This window comes from Hemicordylus capensis, chromosome 5, assembly GCF_027244095.1.
Source record: "Hemicordylus capensis ecotype Gifberg chromosome 5, rHemCap1.1.pri, whole genome shotgun sequence".
Classification (NCBI taxonomy): Eukaryota; Metazoa; Chordata; class Lepidosauria; order Squamata; family Cordylidae; genus Hemicordylus; species Hemicordylus capensis.
The window spans coordinates 256,146,997-256,164,426 of record NC_069661.1 but is presented as its reverse complement, the minus strand read 5'-3'; the positions used below and the strand labels follow the sequence as shown (position 1 = coordinate 256,164,426).

Genomic DNA, 17,430 nt, shown 5'->3' with positions numbered 1-17,430 from the left:
CAAAAACAGAGCATCCTGACTACACTCCTGTTTCTGGGAACAAGCCTTAACAGGCCTTGCAGACCACATCTATCCTCACCAGTAAGCAGCAGCCAGCACAGGGCAGACTGTGGCCACAGCATTGGATTTGCCCATGCCTCTGACACATTCGGGCTCTGCTGACCCCCCAGTCCCGAATTTGTTGCATTGCCCAAGCTCCAAGACTATACAGCTCAGCCTACTCAACCTGCTCCGGCATTGGTACTGAAGCTGTCGGTCCCAAAAGGGCTATCTGCCAAACCATCAGTCCCAACAGGGCAACCTATCAGCACTCAATCGACAACCATGCTGTTAAAGAAACGGAAAAAGAAACAAGTGCTATGCCCCTTGGGCTCTGATCCCAAAGCCAGCCCACCCTTGTTGACGGGCAAAAATTCCCCGTGGAACCACAAGAAAAGGAGTCAGACTGTAGACCCCATGACCTCACCTAAACCAAAAAGGATGACATAGAATACACAGTATCCACTTTCACCATAACAACGAGCTGCAAGCTAGATAGCGTTGACTTCAGCCCCTGGTGGCGCAGTGGTAAAACTGCCGCCCTGTAACCAGAAGGTTACAAGTTCGATCCTGACCAGGGGCTCAAGGTTGACTCAGCCTTCCATCCTTCCGAGGTCAGTAAAATGAGTACCCAGAATGTTGGGGGCAATATGCTAAATCATTGTAAACCGCTTAGAGAGCTTCCAGCTATAGAGCGGTATATAAATGTAAGTGCTATTGCTATTGCTATTGCTATTCAGTAGAGCATGAGGATCTACCTGGTTCAGAGAAATCTAACAGCCCGGGCTTCCTGATACACAGCCCCCTGGAACTGCATTCACCTCTGTCAACGTGCTCATTACTGAACCCTTACTCAAACCCAGAAGGACCAATACAGCCTCTCTCTGGACCCAAGGAAACTTGCTCTGAAACCGAAGACACCCCCTTTCGAACCTGAGAAGTCTCGCTTCCAGCTGAGAGATGCTCATTACCGACACTCTAATTTGACAGATCACTGCCCCAGAGCGGATCTTTACGACGAGCACCACTGAGAACGGGGTAGACTACCCTCATTGCCAAGACATGGAGTCATGTCAAAACCCTTATGGCTGGGAAGACAGGCAGCGATGACTAGGAACAACAATCTGAATTCGAAGATGACAAATATTGGTCGTCCTAACTCTTTTCACCCATTCCATTGATTCCCAGAACTCTCCTCAAAATTCAAGATGGGGCAGATTGCATTCTAGTGATGCTATATGGTGGCCCCGAAGACCATGGTTTCCTTGTCTCCGTCAAATGTCGGCCAGTTTCTATATCTGCTTACCCGTCACATACTCACCACCTCTCTCAGGCTTGGGGGAAGGTCCTCCATCCAGATGTGAACGGCCGATACCGCAAGCGTGGAGGGTGGTGCGGATCACCTCCTTCCTGCCAGAAATGCAGGGAGTCCTCAAAGCAGCCAGGAAATCTGCAACGTGGAAATCATACGTGTTAGAGGTTGTTGATTTTTACCCACAATAGGTAAAACAGCAGAGCACCAAGGAATGAGCACACACTCCAGTTACAGAGTAGGTAGCAGAGGATGGTTTGGATATTGCGGCTATTTAGAGAAAACACATGGAGATCCTTGTATGACTAAACACTACACATTTATTGGTTAAATACACTTAGACAGGAAAGACCTATCTCTAATCGAAAGGACTACATAGTGGATAGGTAAGGAGAGAGAGAGATGTTTCCATCTGCTCCCTAGGAGGAAAAGAAGGATTGTGACTCAGCACAGGAAGTGCTGCAGAGTCAGTTCAGGGGTCATAGAGTAGGGACAGATAGGGAGACCCTGACTCACTGTCTCTACTCCCAATGCACCTAGTGGTCATTAGGATAGTTGGTGCAAAAGGTCAATGCACTGGAAGTTCATCTCCAACAATATGGTCATAAATGGAAATGGTTCTTGGCATTCACACAATTCAGATACTTCATTCCGATGACAATGACTCCTTAAGAGGTCTGTGCCTATTTGCTGCACCTTAAGGAATCGGATTTAAAGACATGGTTGCTTAAAGTGCATCTGGCCGCCACAGTGGCTCATGCCCCTAGAGAGGAGAGCTGGTCTTGTGGTAGCAAGCATGACTTGTCCCCTTAGCTAAGCAGGGTACGCCCTGGTTGCATTTGAATGGGAGACCACATGTGAGCAGTGCACTGTAAGATATTCCCCTCGGGATGGAGTCGATCTGGGAAGAGCAAAAGGTTCCAAGTTCCCTCCCTGGCAGCATCTCCAAGATAGGGCTGAGAGAGATTCCTACCTGCAACCTTGGAGAAGCCGCTGCCAGTCTGTGAAGCGAATACTGAGCGAGATGGACCAAAGGTCTGACTCAGTATATGGCTGTTTCCTATGCATACCTCCTTGGTTTCAACACCTAACTGTCAAACAGTTTATGAAATGGCTAATGCACCTCCATCCTGACGACCCCATCATGGCACCAGCCTGGGATCTTTATCAAGTACTTTTATGCCTGATGTTGCCTCTCTTCGGGCCCTTGGCGAAAGTCATATTATAATCTCCTGACTTGGAAGGTTGCCTTCCTCACAGCAATCACCAGGGCCCACAGCAAGCTCAGGGCCTTGGGAGCAGATGCCCCCTATTTGATACTGCATAAAGAAAATGTGGTTTTACATCTTCCTACCCAAGGTGGCATCTTCTGTTCACCACTCCCAACCGCTGACACTACTGGTTTTCTTTCCAGAACCCAAAGGTCAAGGCCCGGCACCTTCTACGTTCTTTGGGTCTTAAGAGAGTGCTGGCTTTCTATCTTCATCACACAGCACTGTGGCAGAAAACCAACTTCCTCTTGGTATCTCATGTGAGCCCTCATGGCAACGCTGAGATCTCAAATCAAACCTGGTTTCGCTGGGTGGTGAGGACCATCCAGCTATGCTAGACGTTAGCCAAGAAACCACTACCTTCCACCATCAAAGCCCATGCCACCAGGGCTCTGGCCACGGCTGTCACCTTCGACCAGTCAGTGCCATTGGGTGCCATATGCCAGGCTACAACATGGTCTTTGCCACACTCCTTCTTCATGCAGTGCTACACATTAGATGTCAGAGCATGCCAGGATGCTTACTTCAGGGAAGCAGCACAGAGACCACATCAAAGAACAGGTTGCTGACCTGTAACTTTGGTTCTTCTAGTGCTCATCTGGCTCTTACACACCCTCCCATTCTCGCTGCTGTACTCTTTGGTGGACTGAAGGAGGGAAGGTGACACAGGTGCAGATGGCGGGGCGGGGGCTTCTGCAAAGGTAAATCTTGCCTCACCAACCTTTTGGGCTTCTTTGAGAGTGTCGGCGAGTGTGTGGATCAAGGTGATCCAGTTGACACAGTCTACCTGGACTTCCAAAAAGCTTTTGACAAAGTTCCTCATCAAAGGCTCCTGAGGAAACTTAGCGGTCATGGGATAAGGGGACAAGTACATGTGTGGATTGCTAACTGGTTGAAAGACAGGAAACAGAGGGTAGGTATAAATGGAGAGTTTTCACAATGGAGGGAAGTCAGAAGTGGGGTCCCCCAGGGATCTGTACTGGGACCAGTGCTTTTTATTTATTCATCAATGATCTAGAAGCAGGGGTAAGCAGCGATGTGGCCAAATTTGCAGATGATACCAAACTCTTCCGGGTAGTGAAATCCAAAACGGATTTTGAGCAGCTCCAAAAGGATCTCTCCAAACTGGGGGAGTGGGCGACAAAATGGCAAATGCGGTTCAATGTTAGCAAGTGTGAAGTGATGAACACTGGGACGAAAACCCCCGACTTCAAGTATATGCTGATGGGATCCGAGCTGTCGGTGACTGACCAGGAGAGGGATCTTGGGGTTGTGGTGGACAGCTCGTTAAAAGTGTCGACTCAATTGTGCGGCAGCTGTGAAAAAGGCAAATTCCATGCTAGGGATCATTAGGAAGGGGGTTGAAAATAAAACGGCTAACATTATAATGCCCTTATACAAAACTATGGTGTGGCCACACCTGGAGTACTGAGTACAATTCTGGTCACCACATCTTAAAAAGGACATTGTTGAACTGGAGAAGGTACAGAAGAGGGCAACCAAGATGATCAGGGGCCTAGAGCACTTTTCTTATGAGGCAAGACTACAGCACCTGGGGCTTTTTACTTTAGAAAAAAGATGACTGCGGTGAGACATGATAGAGGTCTATAAAATCATGCATGGTGTGGAGAAAGTGGAGAGAGAGAAATTCTTTTCCCTCTGACACAACACTAGAACCAGGAGTCACTCCATGAAATTGATTGCCAGGAGGCAATCTAGGACCAACAAATGGAAGTACTTTTTTACACAATGCCTGATCCACTTGTGGAACTCTCTGCCACAGGATGTGGTGACAGCCAACAACCTGGATGGCTTTAAGAGGGGTTTGGATGACTTCATGGAGGAAAGGTCTATCAATGGCTACTAGTCAGAGGGCTGTGGGCCACCTCCAGCCTCAAAGGCAGGATGCCTCTGAGTACCAGTTGCAGGGGAGTAATGGCAGGAGAGAGGGCACGCCCTCAACTCCTGCCTCTGGCTTCCAGCGGCATCTGGTGGGCCACTGTGCGAAACAGGATGCTGGACTAGATGGGCATCCTTGGGCCTGATCCAGCAGGGCTGTTCTTATGTTCTTATGGGGGGGACTCCCACCAAAAAGCTGAGGGGGGAATTGGAGCTTAGAATGTTCCCCACGTGGCCTCTGCACTGGCACAAAGCCCAATCCTGCAAGAGCACAGATGACCACTAGAAGAACCAAAGTGACAGGTCAGCAACCCGTCCTTTTCCCCTGGGTAGGAAAGCCACCAGCTTTCTCTTACAGCAAGAACTCTCAAACCTGGATCCTTAGATGTGGTTGGAACACAGCCCCCATCATCCTTTGGCCATTGTGGCTGGGGATGATGGGAATTGTAGTCCAGTGTCTGGGGACCCGCAGGTGCGATTCCCTGGGCTAGGCAAGCCCATGGTCTGTCTCTGTATAAGGCAGGTTTTAAAGAGGCCGTGCTGGCGGAGAATGGCGAAAGGGGGTCAATTAGACATGTCCTCGTAGTCAGCAAAGTTTTTATGAGCAGAGGCATCACTCATCCCTTCTGCCTCCTCCACGTTTATCTGGGGAAATAATGGAAGGGATTTGAATAATTCAATGTGGGAAGCCAGTTGAGTTGCTCCATGCTCCTAACTGCTCTAAAGCGGCTCCTGGCTGGTTTTACAGCAGCTGGCAGCCTAGAGATTGATGGCTCTGCCCCTCTTGCTCGTAGGAGCCCCCATGTTCAAGTCCCCTTGGATACTGGAGCAACTTGGGGGAGCATTTCTGTATGTTCTGGACCATGAGCTTTGGGGGTGAGGGGCGTGGGGTGCCACTGCTCCTCCAAATTGGGGCTTCTCTAACTTCCTAGCTTCCCTAAGTCAAGACTCGATCAAGCTTCAGACATGGAATATCTCGGGGGCTGTGAACATGCATGCAAAGTAGCACCAATAAAGCAGACGAACACGTGGCTTCTGCCTGCAACATCTGCTGGAGACCTAGACTCTGGATTTGCTTCCCAGCGGACGGCCTCCCTTCATCCTAAGCCAAGAAAACTGGGCAAGTAGATGCTTTGTTTATGGCCGTGGTTGCCCAGCCTTCCTCCAAGGAGCTCTGCCCACTGCACATGCCATTATCCCGACAACCACCCTATGTGGCAGGCTGGGCCAAGACCCACAATCTTCCAGTGAGCTTGCTCCTCGTAGAAGAAAGATTTTGAGCTAGACCAACAGCCAGAACAGAAGGTGTGCTTAGGAGTGGATAATGGCATGTAAATAGCTCTTGCTCAAAACAGTCAAAGACCCACCGATGGTGTCCTTTTCTCTGTGAGCAGGCAGAGCTGTGCCCTATAGATGCCTCCCAGCTCCCTGCCCAAAACAGTCTGGTGAGTTTCTCCACTCCCCCGCTGCCACCACTTCCTTGGCCTCTTCCTTAGCAAGGGCTCTGCGGTTCTTATCACAGCATTCAGGGGCAAGCCCAGCCAAAGGGTGGCAGAGGAAGAATCAACCACCGCAAGCGGATTCTGGCGAGAACCAGGTCGCAAGTCACTTCCTCTGCGCAAAAGAACTTTGCTTCAGTGACCAACAAGGTCTGCAGAGAAACTCCAGGCAACTCAAGCAAGTGAATCGTGCTGCAAATGCTGCCAAGGGAAGCAAAGAAAATCTCTCATGGATCCCACCAGTACAGAAATGCCCAAACAGGTCATTCTGCAGCTGAAAAGAGGGACACCCTTTGTGCACATCAATTTACTCTCAAACTATTGCTACTCTTGGTTTACTTATTTAAAATATTTCTACTCCAGCACACTGCTGCTTGGGTGGCTGGCAATAAAAGCAACAAAACAGAAAACAAAGGGGAAACACAAGAGTAGGAGCAAAAGCTTTAAAATGGCTAAAACTGGAAAACTGCTTAAAACTGGAAATTATATCCCGTTCTTCCTCCAAGGAGTGCAGTGTGGTGTTTTTCCTCACAAAAATCCTGGGAGGTAGCAGTTTAGGGGGAGAAAGTTGCCCAATGAGCTCTTTGAACCCAAGACTCCCCATTCCTTCCATTCCAATGGAAGGAACCACCCCATCCGCATAGGTAAGGATAGTGCCCTGACTATCCCTGACACAATGTGGTCCACCTGCTGGATTTTGCACTAGAGATTCCTGACCTCCCATCATCTGCAGTCACAATGGCCTTTAACTGGGGCCAATGGAAGTTGTAGTCCAATAGTATCCGGGGACCAAAGCACAGGAATTCCTGATACAGGAAAACAACATTGCTTTCAGCGGCATTTTGAATGGTGTGTTGTGTTAATGTGTGGCTTCCTACCTCCAGGGGAGCTATTATTTTATTTATTTACCTATTTATTGCATTTATATCCTGCCCCCCCTTGGAGGTGCTCTTGCTGACCTATAGCGTGTTTCTCTTGAATCCATTTTCAGAAATCTTTAACATGGGTTAGGCTGAGAGAGAACTGGTCCGTGGAGGGCAGGCCTGTCAATGGCTACTAATCCGGTGGCTGTGGGCCACCTCCCGCCTCAGAGGCAAGAGGCCTCTCAAGTCCAGGTGCAGGGCAGCAGGAGAGAGGGCCTGCCCCTCTCAGCTCTTGCCTGTGGGCTCCCCAGGAGCATCAGGTGGGCCACTGTGTGAAGCAAGAGGATGCTGGACTGGATGGGCCTCCTTGGGCGGCTCTTCTGTCCAAGGTCACCTGCAGCTTCACGCCTGGGTGGGGATTGGATCTGACCCGGACTGGCTGCAGCTCAGCCTTGCACCAGGTTGGCTCGCCTCCCTCCTGAAGGTTGCTGGTCTTGCCTTTGGAGAAGAACCATGGCGGGGGCGGGTGATGCCACCGCCGGCCAGCCTTGCGGGGTGGTTGTGGCGCGCTCACGCCCGCCCGCTTCCCGGGTCTAAACAAGCACCAAGACAGCAGCAGCAGCAGCAGCGCGCAGACCCCGCTTCCCTCAGAGTCACCGCGACTGGGGGCTGGGGACACTCTGCACATGCTCAGTGGAGAGCGGCCAGCCCCGCCCCTCCCGCTCTCCCTCTGCCCTGGTTACAGTTCTCCCACGGGGGTCTCCCTCCCGCTGGTCGCAGCCAATCGCCGCGAGGGGGTGTGCGCGCCAGGCACCGCCCAGAGGCAGTTGCCGACCAATGGGGGTGCGGGTGGGCGGGGCGTCAGGCTCCGGGCAGGGAAGTGCACGGCCAGCCCCCCACGTGTCTGCTCGGCGGCGCAGCGCAGCGCAGCCCCGGGGGCGCATGGAGGAGCCCGGCGGTGCCCCCTCGTCGCCCGCGGCCGCCGGGAACGGGGCGCTGGGCAAAGGGAAGCCCCCGCCCCAGGCCAAGGGCAGGGAGCTCTTCAGGAGCCAGCGGAAGGAGTCCCAGGTGGCTGCTGGGCTGGGGGCCGGGCGGGCGGCCGGCCCTGCAGAGCCGGGTGGGGGCGCATGGGGCGCAGGGCAGGGCTGGGGGCAAAGGGGGCTTGGGCGGGGGGCGCTGCTGCAGGGAGGGGAGGGAGGGAGGGAGGGAGGCGCTCTGGGGCAGCAAGGGGGGGATGCGGGGCGGGGGTCTCGCAGGAGGAAGCGGCTTGCCGTGCCGCGTGGGGAAGCTGGGGGCCCCGAGGGGGACGTGATGGGGAGCCCCCCGCTAGCCTCTCCGTCGGGAAGGGGGCACCGCCGCCGCCTCCTCTGGAGTGGGGAGGGAGGCGCAGGGGCGAGCCGGCGGGAGCTGAGCCGCCCCGGGCAGGCAGGCAGGCACTGAGGCAGCGATCCGCAGAGAGCGATGCGGGGAGAAAGTGGAAGGGAAGCGGCCCCTGCGATTGCGGAGGACTCGCGTCGAGTTGGGCGGCTGGCTGGGTTCTGGCGGGGAGGGGGCGCCTGTGTGGACTCCTCCTGCTACCCCGGAGAGGGGCGGTTGGGTGAGCCTGGCCACGTGGGGGCTTCTTGCGGGGTGGGGGGCGCCCGGGGGGTGTTATCTGCGCCGAGGTGTGCGTGCCTGTCTCTTCTCCCACACGGGGCCCCTTTTGCGGGGGCTGGGAGAAAATGCCGCTGTCAGCCCTTCGGTCACCTCCCCGCCCGCCCCAAGGGCGGCTGGGCGGGGGGCATCGGTGGGCAAGTGCCTCCCCCAAGCCGCCCCCCCATTTCTGTTTCAGGAACCGAGTGCCTCCCCCCCCAGCCCGCCCACTCAGAAATGCCCTTTGCCCCTTCTGTGCCCCCCCCCGCGCTTTTTTCCTGGTCCCGCGTTTTGCGCCGGGGCAGCGAGCAAGCCTGTCTGCCGCCCTCCTGCGCTGGGGAGGAATCCTGCCGGCCTCCGCGGCCACCAGCTGTTTGCAGCACGCTCCCCTTGGGGAGGGGGGGCTCCCTTGCGTGGCAGAGCCGGGGCCCCCCCCACTCCCCGCCGGCCGCCTTGGCTGGATTGCCCTCCCCTTTGCCCACATCTTTCCTCCCCGCCCCGTTGGGAGAGGCAAGCCGGTCCCCTGTGGATAATGTGCAGGAACAGCTGGGGGGAGGGGGGAGAATGGAAGGGGCTGGGTGTGTGTGGGGGGGGGGGCGATGGTGGTGGTGTGTGCCTGTCATGAGACAGGGAGGGGCAGAGGGCTGTTTCCCGCTGCTCCCTCCAGAGCACTCCGCCTGCAGCTCTGGAGCAAAAGCCTGTGGCTGCTGTACAGACACCCCCCCCCATTAATGTCTTTGCTCTTGGGTCCGATTGTGGTGCTTTGCAAGGAAAGTGGGGCAGTGTATGCTCAGGTTGGGGCATGAAATGGGGGCAGAAGGGGGGCTGCTAACGGTGTGCTGCAGTCAACCGCGGCTTGAGCAGAGGCACCATGGAGAGGGGCGCCTAATGCCAGGGTGATGGGCACCCCTGGAGTGGCACAGTGGATTGCTGAGCCAGGCACGGAGCAGAAGGTTGATCTGCTTCAACCAGCAACTTGCATTTGTGGCTTTGGGTGGGCCACCGTGTGTGTGTGTGTGTGTGTGTGTGTGTGCACGCGCCATCCATGTTGGCCATCCTTTGCCCGTCAGATGAGCCGCTGGCTGTTCTTGGAGAGCCCTGCGGGGTGGGGGGCAGGCCTGAGGCAGATTGGCTAGTGGGGGGCTCCTTCCCGGTTAGCTTTACTGGGGTTAAGAGAGTAGGGTCCAGGATGTCACCACATCTTAAAAAGGACATTGTAGAACTGGAAAAGGTGCAGAAGAGCGCAACCAAGATGACCAGGGGCCTGGAGCACCTTTCTTATGAGGCAAGGCTACAACACCTGGGGCTGTTTAATTTAGAAAAAAAGACGACTGCGGGCAGACATGACAGAGGTCTATAAAATCATGCATGGTGTGGAGAAAGTGGATAGAAAGAAATTCTTCTCCCTCTCCCATCACACTAGAACCAGGGGTCATCTCATGAAACGGATTGCCAGGAAATCTAGGACCAACAAATGGAAGTACTTTTTCACACAACGCATAATCAGCTTGTGGAATTCTCTGCCACAAGATGTGGTGACAGCCAACAACCTGGAGAGCTTCAAGGAAGGGTTTGGATAACTTCATGGAGGAGAGGTCTATCATCGGTTACTAGTTGGAGGGCTTTAGGCCACCTCCAGCCTCAAAGACAGGATGCCTCTGAGTACCAGTTGCAGGGGAGTCACAGCATGCCCTCAACTCCTGCCTGTAGGCTTCCAGCAGCATCTGGGGGGCCACTGTGCAAAACAGGATGCTGGACTAGATTCAGCCGGGCTGTTCATATGTTCTTATGGCTGCTTTCCCTGCCCTGAGGGAAATTCCCATTGGCATCTCGCAGCTGCAGGATCTTGGGTCTGAGATGGTGGCTTGCTGTCCTGTCATCTTGCCAGGCCTCTGGGTCCTGGGACATCCTTGTTTCATTCTGGCCCCCCTTGGGGAAGGGGCTTAGTGGAGAGAGCTGAAAAAGCCAGTGGAAAAACCAGACTGGTTCGAGGCTGCTCAGTGGCTTTCGCAGCGGTGTGGAGGTCTGAGTCTTGGGCTCAGGAGATCTGAATGCTTCCTCCCCCTAGGAAGCACCCATGCATCCACGCTCTGATGGAGAGGAGAGCTGGTCTTGTGGGGTAGCAAGCATGACTTGTCCCCATAACTAAGCAGGGTCTGCCCTGGTTGCATCTGAATGGGAGACTAGAAGTGTGTAAGATATTCCCCTGAGGGGATGGAGCCGCTCTGGGAAGAGCAGAAGGTTCCAAGTTCCCTCCCTGGCAGCATCTCCAAGATAGGGCTGAGAGAGACTCCTGCCTGCAACCCTGGAAAAGCTGCTGCCAGTCTGTGAAGACAATACTGAGCTAGATGGACCACTGGTCTGACTCAGTAGATGGCAGCTTCCTATGTTCCTATGCCTCACACTGGGTACCGTTTCCTTCTGAGCCTGTAGCCCAAACTAGATGCATGAGGAGGCTCCGGGGAGTTCCTTTGTGGTGGTTTTAACCCAGAGACTTCCGCGGAAGGGGAGGCACGGAGGGCCTGGGAGGGGCAAAGCCATTCAGCTGCGTGGCGGAGTGCCCTGGCCTGGATGCAGGAGGTCCCCACCCAGTTGGAAGAAAAGCCCCCCCTTGCCTGAAAGCCTGTAGAGCCCCATCAGCCAGAGGAGATGGGCCAAGAGAGTGAGTTGGTAGCGCTAATCGGAGATTACGTCTAGGGGGCTGAGGCCGTAGCTCAGTAGAAGGGCATCTGCTTGGCAGGCAGATGGTCTCCCGGTGCAGTTGCTGGCAGCATCTCCAGGTAGGGAGAGGTCCCTTGCGGAAAACACTGGAGGGCCACTGCCCGTCCGAGTAGACCCTTCTAAGCTAGATGGACCAAGGCTCTGGCCCTGTCTCTTGGAGGGGCTGCTGGTCTTTCCTCTGCCTGCTCAGTTTCCCTCCCTGAGGCTACTTTTCTTCTTGCAGGGAGAAGACAAAGTTTCTTCTCCCTGCACACGACCGCCGGAAGTGCCCCCCTGCAGAGCCGGACCCTGGGTGGGCCCTTCCATGGCCCAGCCTCATCTGCTGGAAGCTCCCTTTCCGCTGGAGATGGAGCCCCCCCCCCCGGCCCTTCAGCTGGGCCCTCTCTGCGGAAGAGGTGGAGAGAAATGGGGACCTTGTGCGTCTCCCCCTCGCCCAGTGTGGGGCAAGCTGAGGGCAGGGGGGGGCTGTTCTGCGCAAATGGAGGGGGCTTCAGTGCTGGCTTGCTCTCCCTAAACACCCCCCCCATCCCATGCTGTAGTTATTCTGCTCAACTTGGAGCCGCCCAACTTCATCCAGGCTGCAAAGACTTGGCTGGCTCTCCACACCTCTCTTGCCTCATTTCTCGTTCAGCCTCCTGTTGGCAGCTGTGGAAGAGAAGGGAGCGGGTCTTGCAGCAGCCAGCAGGGACTGTCCCCTCTGCTGAGCAGGGCCAGCTCTGGTTTGCATTTGGATGGGTGACGGCCTGTGAGTTCTGTCGGCTGCTCTTCCCTTCAGGGCAGGGCTGCAGGTGTCCGCCTACAACTCTCAGAACCCCTGAGTAATGGCCACTGTGACTGGATTATGGGAGCTGTAGTCCAAAAAAGGCTGGAAGGCTGAAGTTGTGCAAGCCTGCCGTAGTGGGTGGGTCTTTATTTATTTGTTTGTTTATTTATCATGTTTTTATACCACCCAAAGCGCGAGTTTTCTGGGCGGTTTACAAGACAATAAAAACCAATAAAAAGATAACACATTAAAATTTAAAATGTTAAAACTATTAAAACACAATTAAAACACAGTTGAAACAATGTCTAATTAAAAGCCTGGGTGAACAAATGCATCTTGCCTGCCTTTTTAAAAGTTGTAATTGATGGGGAGGCTCTTATTTCAGCAGGAAGTGTGTTCCATAGACTCTGGGCAGCAATGGAGAAGGTCAAAGCTCATAGGAACATAGGAAGCTGCCATATACTGAGTCAGACCAGTGGTCCATCTAGCTCAGTATTGTCTTCACAGTCTGGCAGCAGCTTCTCCAAGGTTGCAGGCAGGAATCTTGTCTCTCAGCCCTCTCTTGGAGACGCTGCCAGGGAGGGAACTTGGAGCCTAGATGCTCTTCCCAGAGCAGCTCCATCCTCCGGAGGGGAATATCTTCCATTAATCACACTTCTAGTCTCCCATTCAAATGCAACCAGGGTAGACCCTGCTTAGCTAAGGGGACAAGTCCTGCTTGCTACCACCAGACCAGACCAGCTCTCCTCTCCATCTAGCTCTCCTTCTGCTTTGCATGCAGAAGGTCCTCCCAGGTTGAATCCCTGGCAGCATCTCCAGGTTGGGTTGGGAAAGACCCCTGCCTGAAACCTTTGAGAGCTGCTGCTACCAGTCAGAGTAGACCATACTGGCCGAGATGGACCAGTGGTCTGACTCGGTGTAAGACAGCTTCCCCTGCTCTGTAAAAAGTGGGCTCTCTCTCTTGTGGTAGGCCCTTGTGCCATTCCCATCCCTTCCCAGGAGTCCTGCCGGGCGGGCCAGGTGCTTGCACCCCCGGAGTGCTCTGTAAAGTGGTCTTGGGCTGATGTGAGAGTTTTCTTTCGGCTTTTTGCTGCTGGCTTGTTCTGGCTGGGTCTCCATGGCTCGCCATGTTGGTGTGCCACGGTGGGGAGCTGGCCAGGCCAGGGGGCCTCAGCGTGGCTCTCCAGATATCTCTGGACTGCTGCCCCCACCATCCAGGTGGCCCAAGCACGTGTGGGGACCCATGCCTGGGGACACGCCCTGCAAACAGGCCGGTGCCCCTTTCCCACCTGGCTCTCTTGGTGTTGCACAAGCTGTCCCGGAGGATGGCCACCTGCTGAGGAGGTGGCGTGCAGGGCCTGCCTGACCCCATGCACAACCCATTTGGTGGTTTGGCCCAGTGCCTGCAGGGGTCTCTGGCCATAAGGCACCGTCTCATCCCAAATGGGTGTGGCGTGACCTCTTGTCCAGACATCCACAAATCCACTGGCCAGCTCACCAGTGATGCCAGGGAGATCACTTTCTTTCCCCCCCATCAGTTGCTGCCATTTTGTTCATCTCTCCACCTTTTTAATAAACACATTTCCGTTCTTTGTGTCCGTGCTGTGCTGGGGTATATACTCCAAGATCAGTGGCCTTAAGCCATGCTTAATTCTGTGCTGGCATCTTGTTTGAATATAAGCAAATTAAGGCTGCCGTGCCGAATTGCAGAAAAACTGGGGAATCTTACATGGCAAGGCTGTAGGTTCATCTGGATGCAGCACCAAACCGTGGCGTAGCCCTGGCCGTATTCTAGCTCTCATTCCTTTTGTGGCTCTGATTTTCCTTCCAGCAGAGCAGTTCCCAGTTTGCCAGGATCCCTCCATGGGACAGGCCATCGTCTGCCCACAAGCCAGGCTTGCAGCTGCAGTCCAGACTGGATTTGCCAGTACACTGGAGCATGCAAAGGCACGGCAGAGCAGTGGTGGCGCCCGAAAAAGGGACGGGTGCAGGCCAGGAGGGGCAGAGTGTCTTTCCAGGGGGCTGAGTCGGGTCCAGTATCCAGGATGTAGTCAACAACATCTGGGAATCCCTGTTGGAGGGAACACTGCTTGGGTCCCAGACGTTGAGGGGCAGCTGGGTGGGGAGGGAAAGGTAAAGTGTGCCATTGAGTCGACTCCTGGCGACCACAGAGCCGCCCTGTGGTGGTCTTTGATAGAATAAAGGAGAGGTTGACCATGGCCGCCTCCCGCGCAGGAGGAGATGATGCCTTTCAGCATCTTCCTATATTGCTATTGCCCGATATCAGTGTTTCCCATAGTCTGGGAAACATACCGGCGGGGATTCGAACTGGCAACCTCTTGCTCCCTAGGCAAGTCACTTCCCTGCTGTGCCATTATGTGGCTGGGTGGGGAGGGCGACTCCTTCTTTTTTTGGAGGGGTGCTTGCCTTCCCTTGAGGAGGCGGGAGTACATGAGGCCCACCTGCATCATGCAGACTTCTGGCTTGGCAGCACATCGAATCCAAGGCTGTGTGCCGTTGGTCCTCCCGCTATGGTTGGACTGCAACTCCCATGACCCCCCGCCACAGTGGCCAGTTGTTGGGGATGATGGGAGTTGTAGTCCAGTATCTGCAGGAGGGCCGAAGTTGTGCAACCCTGATCTGAACTGCCCCCAAGCCATATCTCTTGCACCCCATGGCCTCTTTGGCGGGTGAGAGGGAGGACAGCACAACTTGGTTTCCACCATGATCCAAGTTGTATATTCAGCATGTTGCCGTTTGGACTCTTGAGTTCGGGATGGTGGTCAGTGCCAGCAGGTCTTGAGGAAGGTGTTTTGCAGCAGAGACGAGGGTGGGTCAGGATCCCCTTGCAGACGTGGGCTAATGGTTGGTGGATGATTGAGTGGTTGCTGGGATTCTGGCAAAGGATGCCAGACTGGCTGGGCCTTGATTTGAGCCAGCAAAGGACATCTCACATTCTTAAGGAAAAGTTCATCCTTGGGGCCCTTAGCACCAGGGGCCCACAGATTTTGGCTGGCCTTGGCAGTCAGCTGTAGTTGCCATTGGTTTTGCTCCCCATCCTAGAGAAGGGAGATGAGGACTCTGCCAGGTCTAGACTAGACTAAACTTCAGAGGCACTTGGAAATCAGCAAGAAGTCTCCAAGCACTTTTGGTCAAGGGAAGGTCCTAGTCTTTGGGGAAGGGCATCATTCCTGAGCTTAGCTTTCCTCTCACCCGAGACCCTTTTATCTGGAGGTGTCAGGGATGGAGCCTGTGTCCTTCTGCATGCCGAACAGAAACTCCACCGCTGAGCCATGAGAAAAGCAGGGCATCCACTGGGAATCCTTTCCCCCTAGATTAACCACCCCATGCCTGACCACTTGCAACTTTGAGAGGAGAGCTGGTCTTGTGGTTGCAGGCAAGTTTATTTCCCCTTTGCTAAGCAGGGTCTGCCTTGGTTTGCGTTTGAATGGGAGACTACATGTGAACCCTCTAAGGCAGGCATCCTCAACGTTGGGCCCCCAGATGTTCTTGGACTTCAACTCCCATAATCCCCAGGCCCAGTGACCTTTGGCTGGGGATTATGGGAGTTGAAGTCCAAGAACATCTGGGGGCCCAACGTTGACGATCCCTGCTCTAAAGTATTCCCCGTTGGGGATGGGGCCGCTCTGGGAAGAGCAGCTGCCTGCTTCAATGCAGAAGGTTCCAAGTTCCCTCCCTGGCAGCATCTCCAGAAAGGGCTGAGAGAGACTCCTGCCTGCAACCTCGGAGAAGCCGCTGCCAGTCTCTGTAGATGGACCAATGGTCTGACTCCATATATGGCAGATTTCTGTGTCCTCGTGTTTTCCTTCTTAAAAGAAAAAATCTAGAGGTATATAATCATGGGCTTTATCTGCAGTGCCTTCTCTCTCTCTCTCTCTCTTTTAACCGAGGCAGCAACCAACTTTTGACTTGGATCCAAGTTTCCTATTCCCTCAAACTAATGAAGGGCAGCTATTTCTCCAAAAACCTATTAACTTTTTGTCTGCTGTGTTTAGCTTGTAAATAATTAGTCAACTTTAGCGTCTGTGCCAAGTCTCAGGTTTTATCCAGTCATTCTTTAGCAGTTGGCAGTCTTTGGTGCAAAAGCACCTTGTCATGTTTAAAGAGCCGGGAAAATAAACATTTTGTGACTGAAGTGCATGCCTGCTTTTGAAAATCCGGAAAGAAAGGGCACTGGGGCTCCTTCTTCTCAGCCTTGATGTGTCCTTGGCTTGACGGAAGGAGGATCCCTGCAGGGTCGGGCTCAAAGCCCTTCTCTCGTCCAGCACGTTGCCAGCAGCCAAGCAAGTGGCACAAATCACGGAGCAGGACTGGGCAACCGGGGGCTCTCCAGATGTTAGACTACAATTCCCACCATCTCCAGCTGCAATAAATTGTGGCTGGGGATGATGGGAGTTGTAGTCCACCAACACCGGAAGAGCCTCCAGTTGACCATTGCTGGCACAGATGCAGCAACTCTTCCCTCCTCTTTGTCCCCAGCAACTGGTGTCCAGGAGTAGACTGCCTCTGCAGGTGGAGGTTTCATTTAGGTGCCATGGCTAATAACCTTCAAGAGACCTGTCCACCAAGCATCTGTCTAATCCTTTTATTAAAAGGCATCTAAGCCCGACCAGTGGCGGAAGTAAAATCAGACTCGGAATTAAAATATTTCCTTTCCTTCAGAATCATTTTCTTTTGCTCAAAGCAAAGAACAACCATCGTCTGGGAATTTCTCTCTGCACAGGCTTGATGGAGACCAATGAGAGCTGCTTGCAAAGGGGAGGTTTCCTGTGGGCTGTCCCTAAATATTAAAATGCTCTGGATGGACCTGCTTCAAGGCTGAACAGTAGATATAAAGTTCTGCTCTGTTCACCCTGACCAAACCACCTGCAAGACTTGAAGTCAATGGTTCTCTAACTTGGATTTCCAAGTGTTTTTGCACTACAACTCCCTATTATTTAATAAACAGACAAACAAACAAACTCCCATCATCCCCAGTCACAACACCCAGGATGATGGGAGTTGTAGTCCAGCAACATCTGGGGAACCAAGTTTGAGAACCCTTGAGCTAAGATCTTGATTGCCTTAATTTTTGCAAGGAGACTGGGATTGACTTGCACCCCGATATTTCCTCCCCCCACTCTTTCTTTTGGGGTCTGCAGATGGGGTAGCCGTCAAATTCTGTCCAGGGGCATTTGTGCTGCTGGTTAAAAAGAGATGTCCATAAATGGTTAGAGCCACAGACATGCTTGTACCACAACACCGATGGGAACACCCAAACACCAGGAAACTAGATGTGCCTTTAGCTGCACATTCTGAACTTAGCCCAGCATGTATCTGCCCTGCAGATGGACTTGCACAGGGGAAAGTGTTGATCAGGGGTCCCCAGTTTTGGTTGCCCAGATGATGTTCAGTGTCCCCTTTAACAGGG

At 53.8% G+C, this 17,430-nt stretch overlaps 1 protein-coding gene across 5 annotated transcripts in view; it reads left to right on the top strand.

Annotated features, from left to right (window-relative positions):
* The first annotated feature begins 7,768 nt into the window (after positions 1-7,768).
* Positions 7,769-17,430, top strand: part of STRIP2 (striatin interacting protein 2) — a 57,168-nt gene continuing 47,506 nt past the window's right edge. For 2 of the 5 annotated variants that reach the window (XM_053255534.1, XM_053255533.1), the window contains exon 1: positions 7,771-7,951. In XM_053255534.1, coding sequence (XP_053111509.1) covers positions 7,826-7,951 — 126 coding nt within the window. In that variant the 5' untranslated portion in view covers positions 7,771-7,825. Of the gene's footprint in view, positions 7,952-16,823; positions 16,846-17,430 lie in introns of those variants that run through there. The other 3 variants (XM_053255538.1, XM_053255535.1, XM_053255537.1) reach the window with 3 other exon arrangements.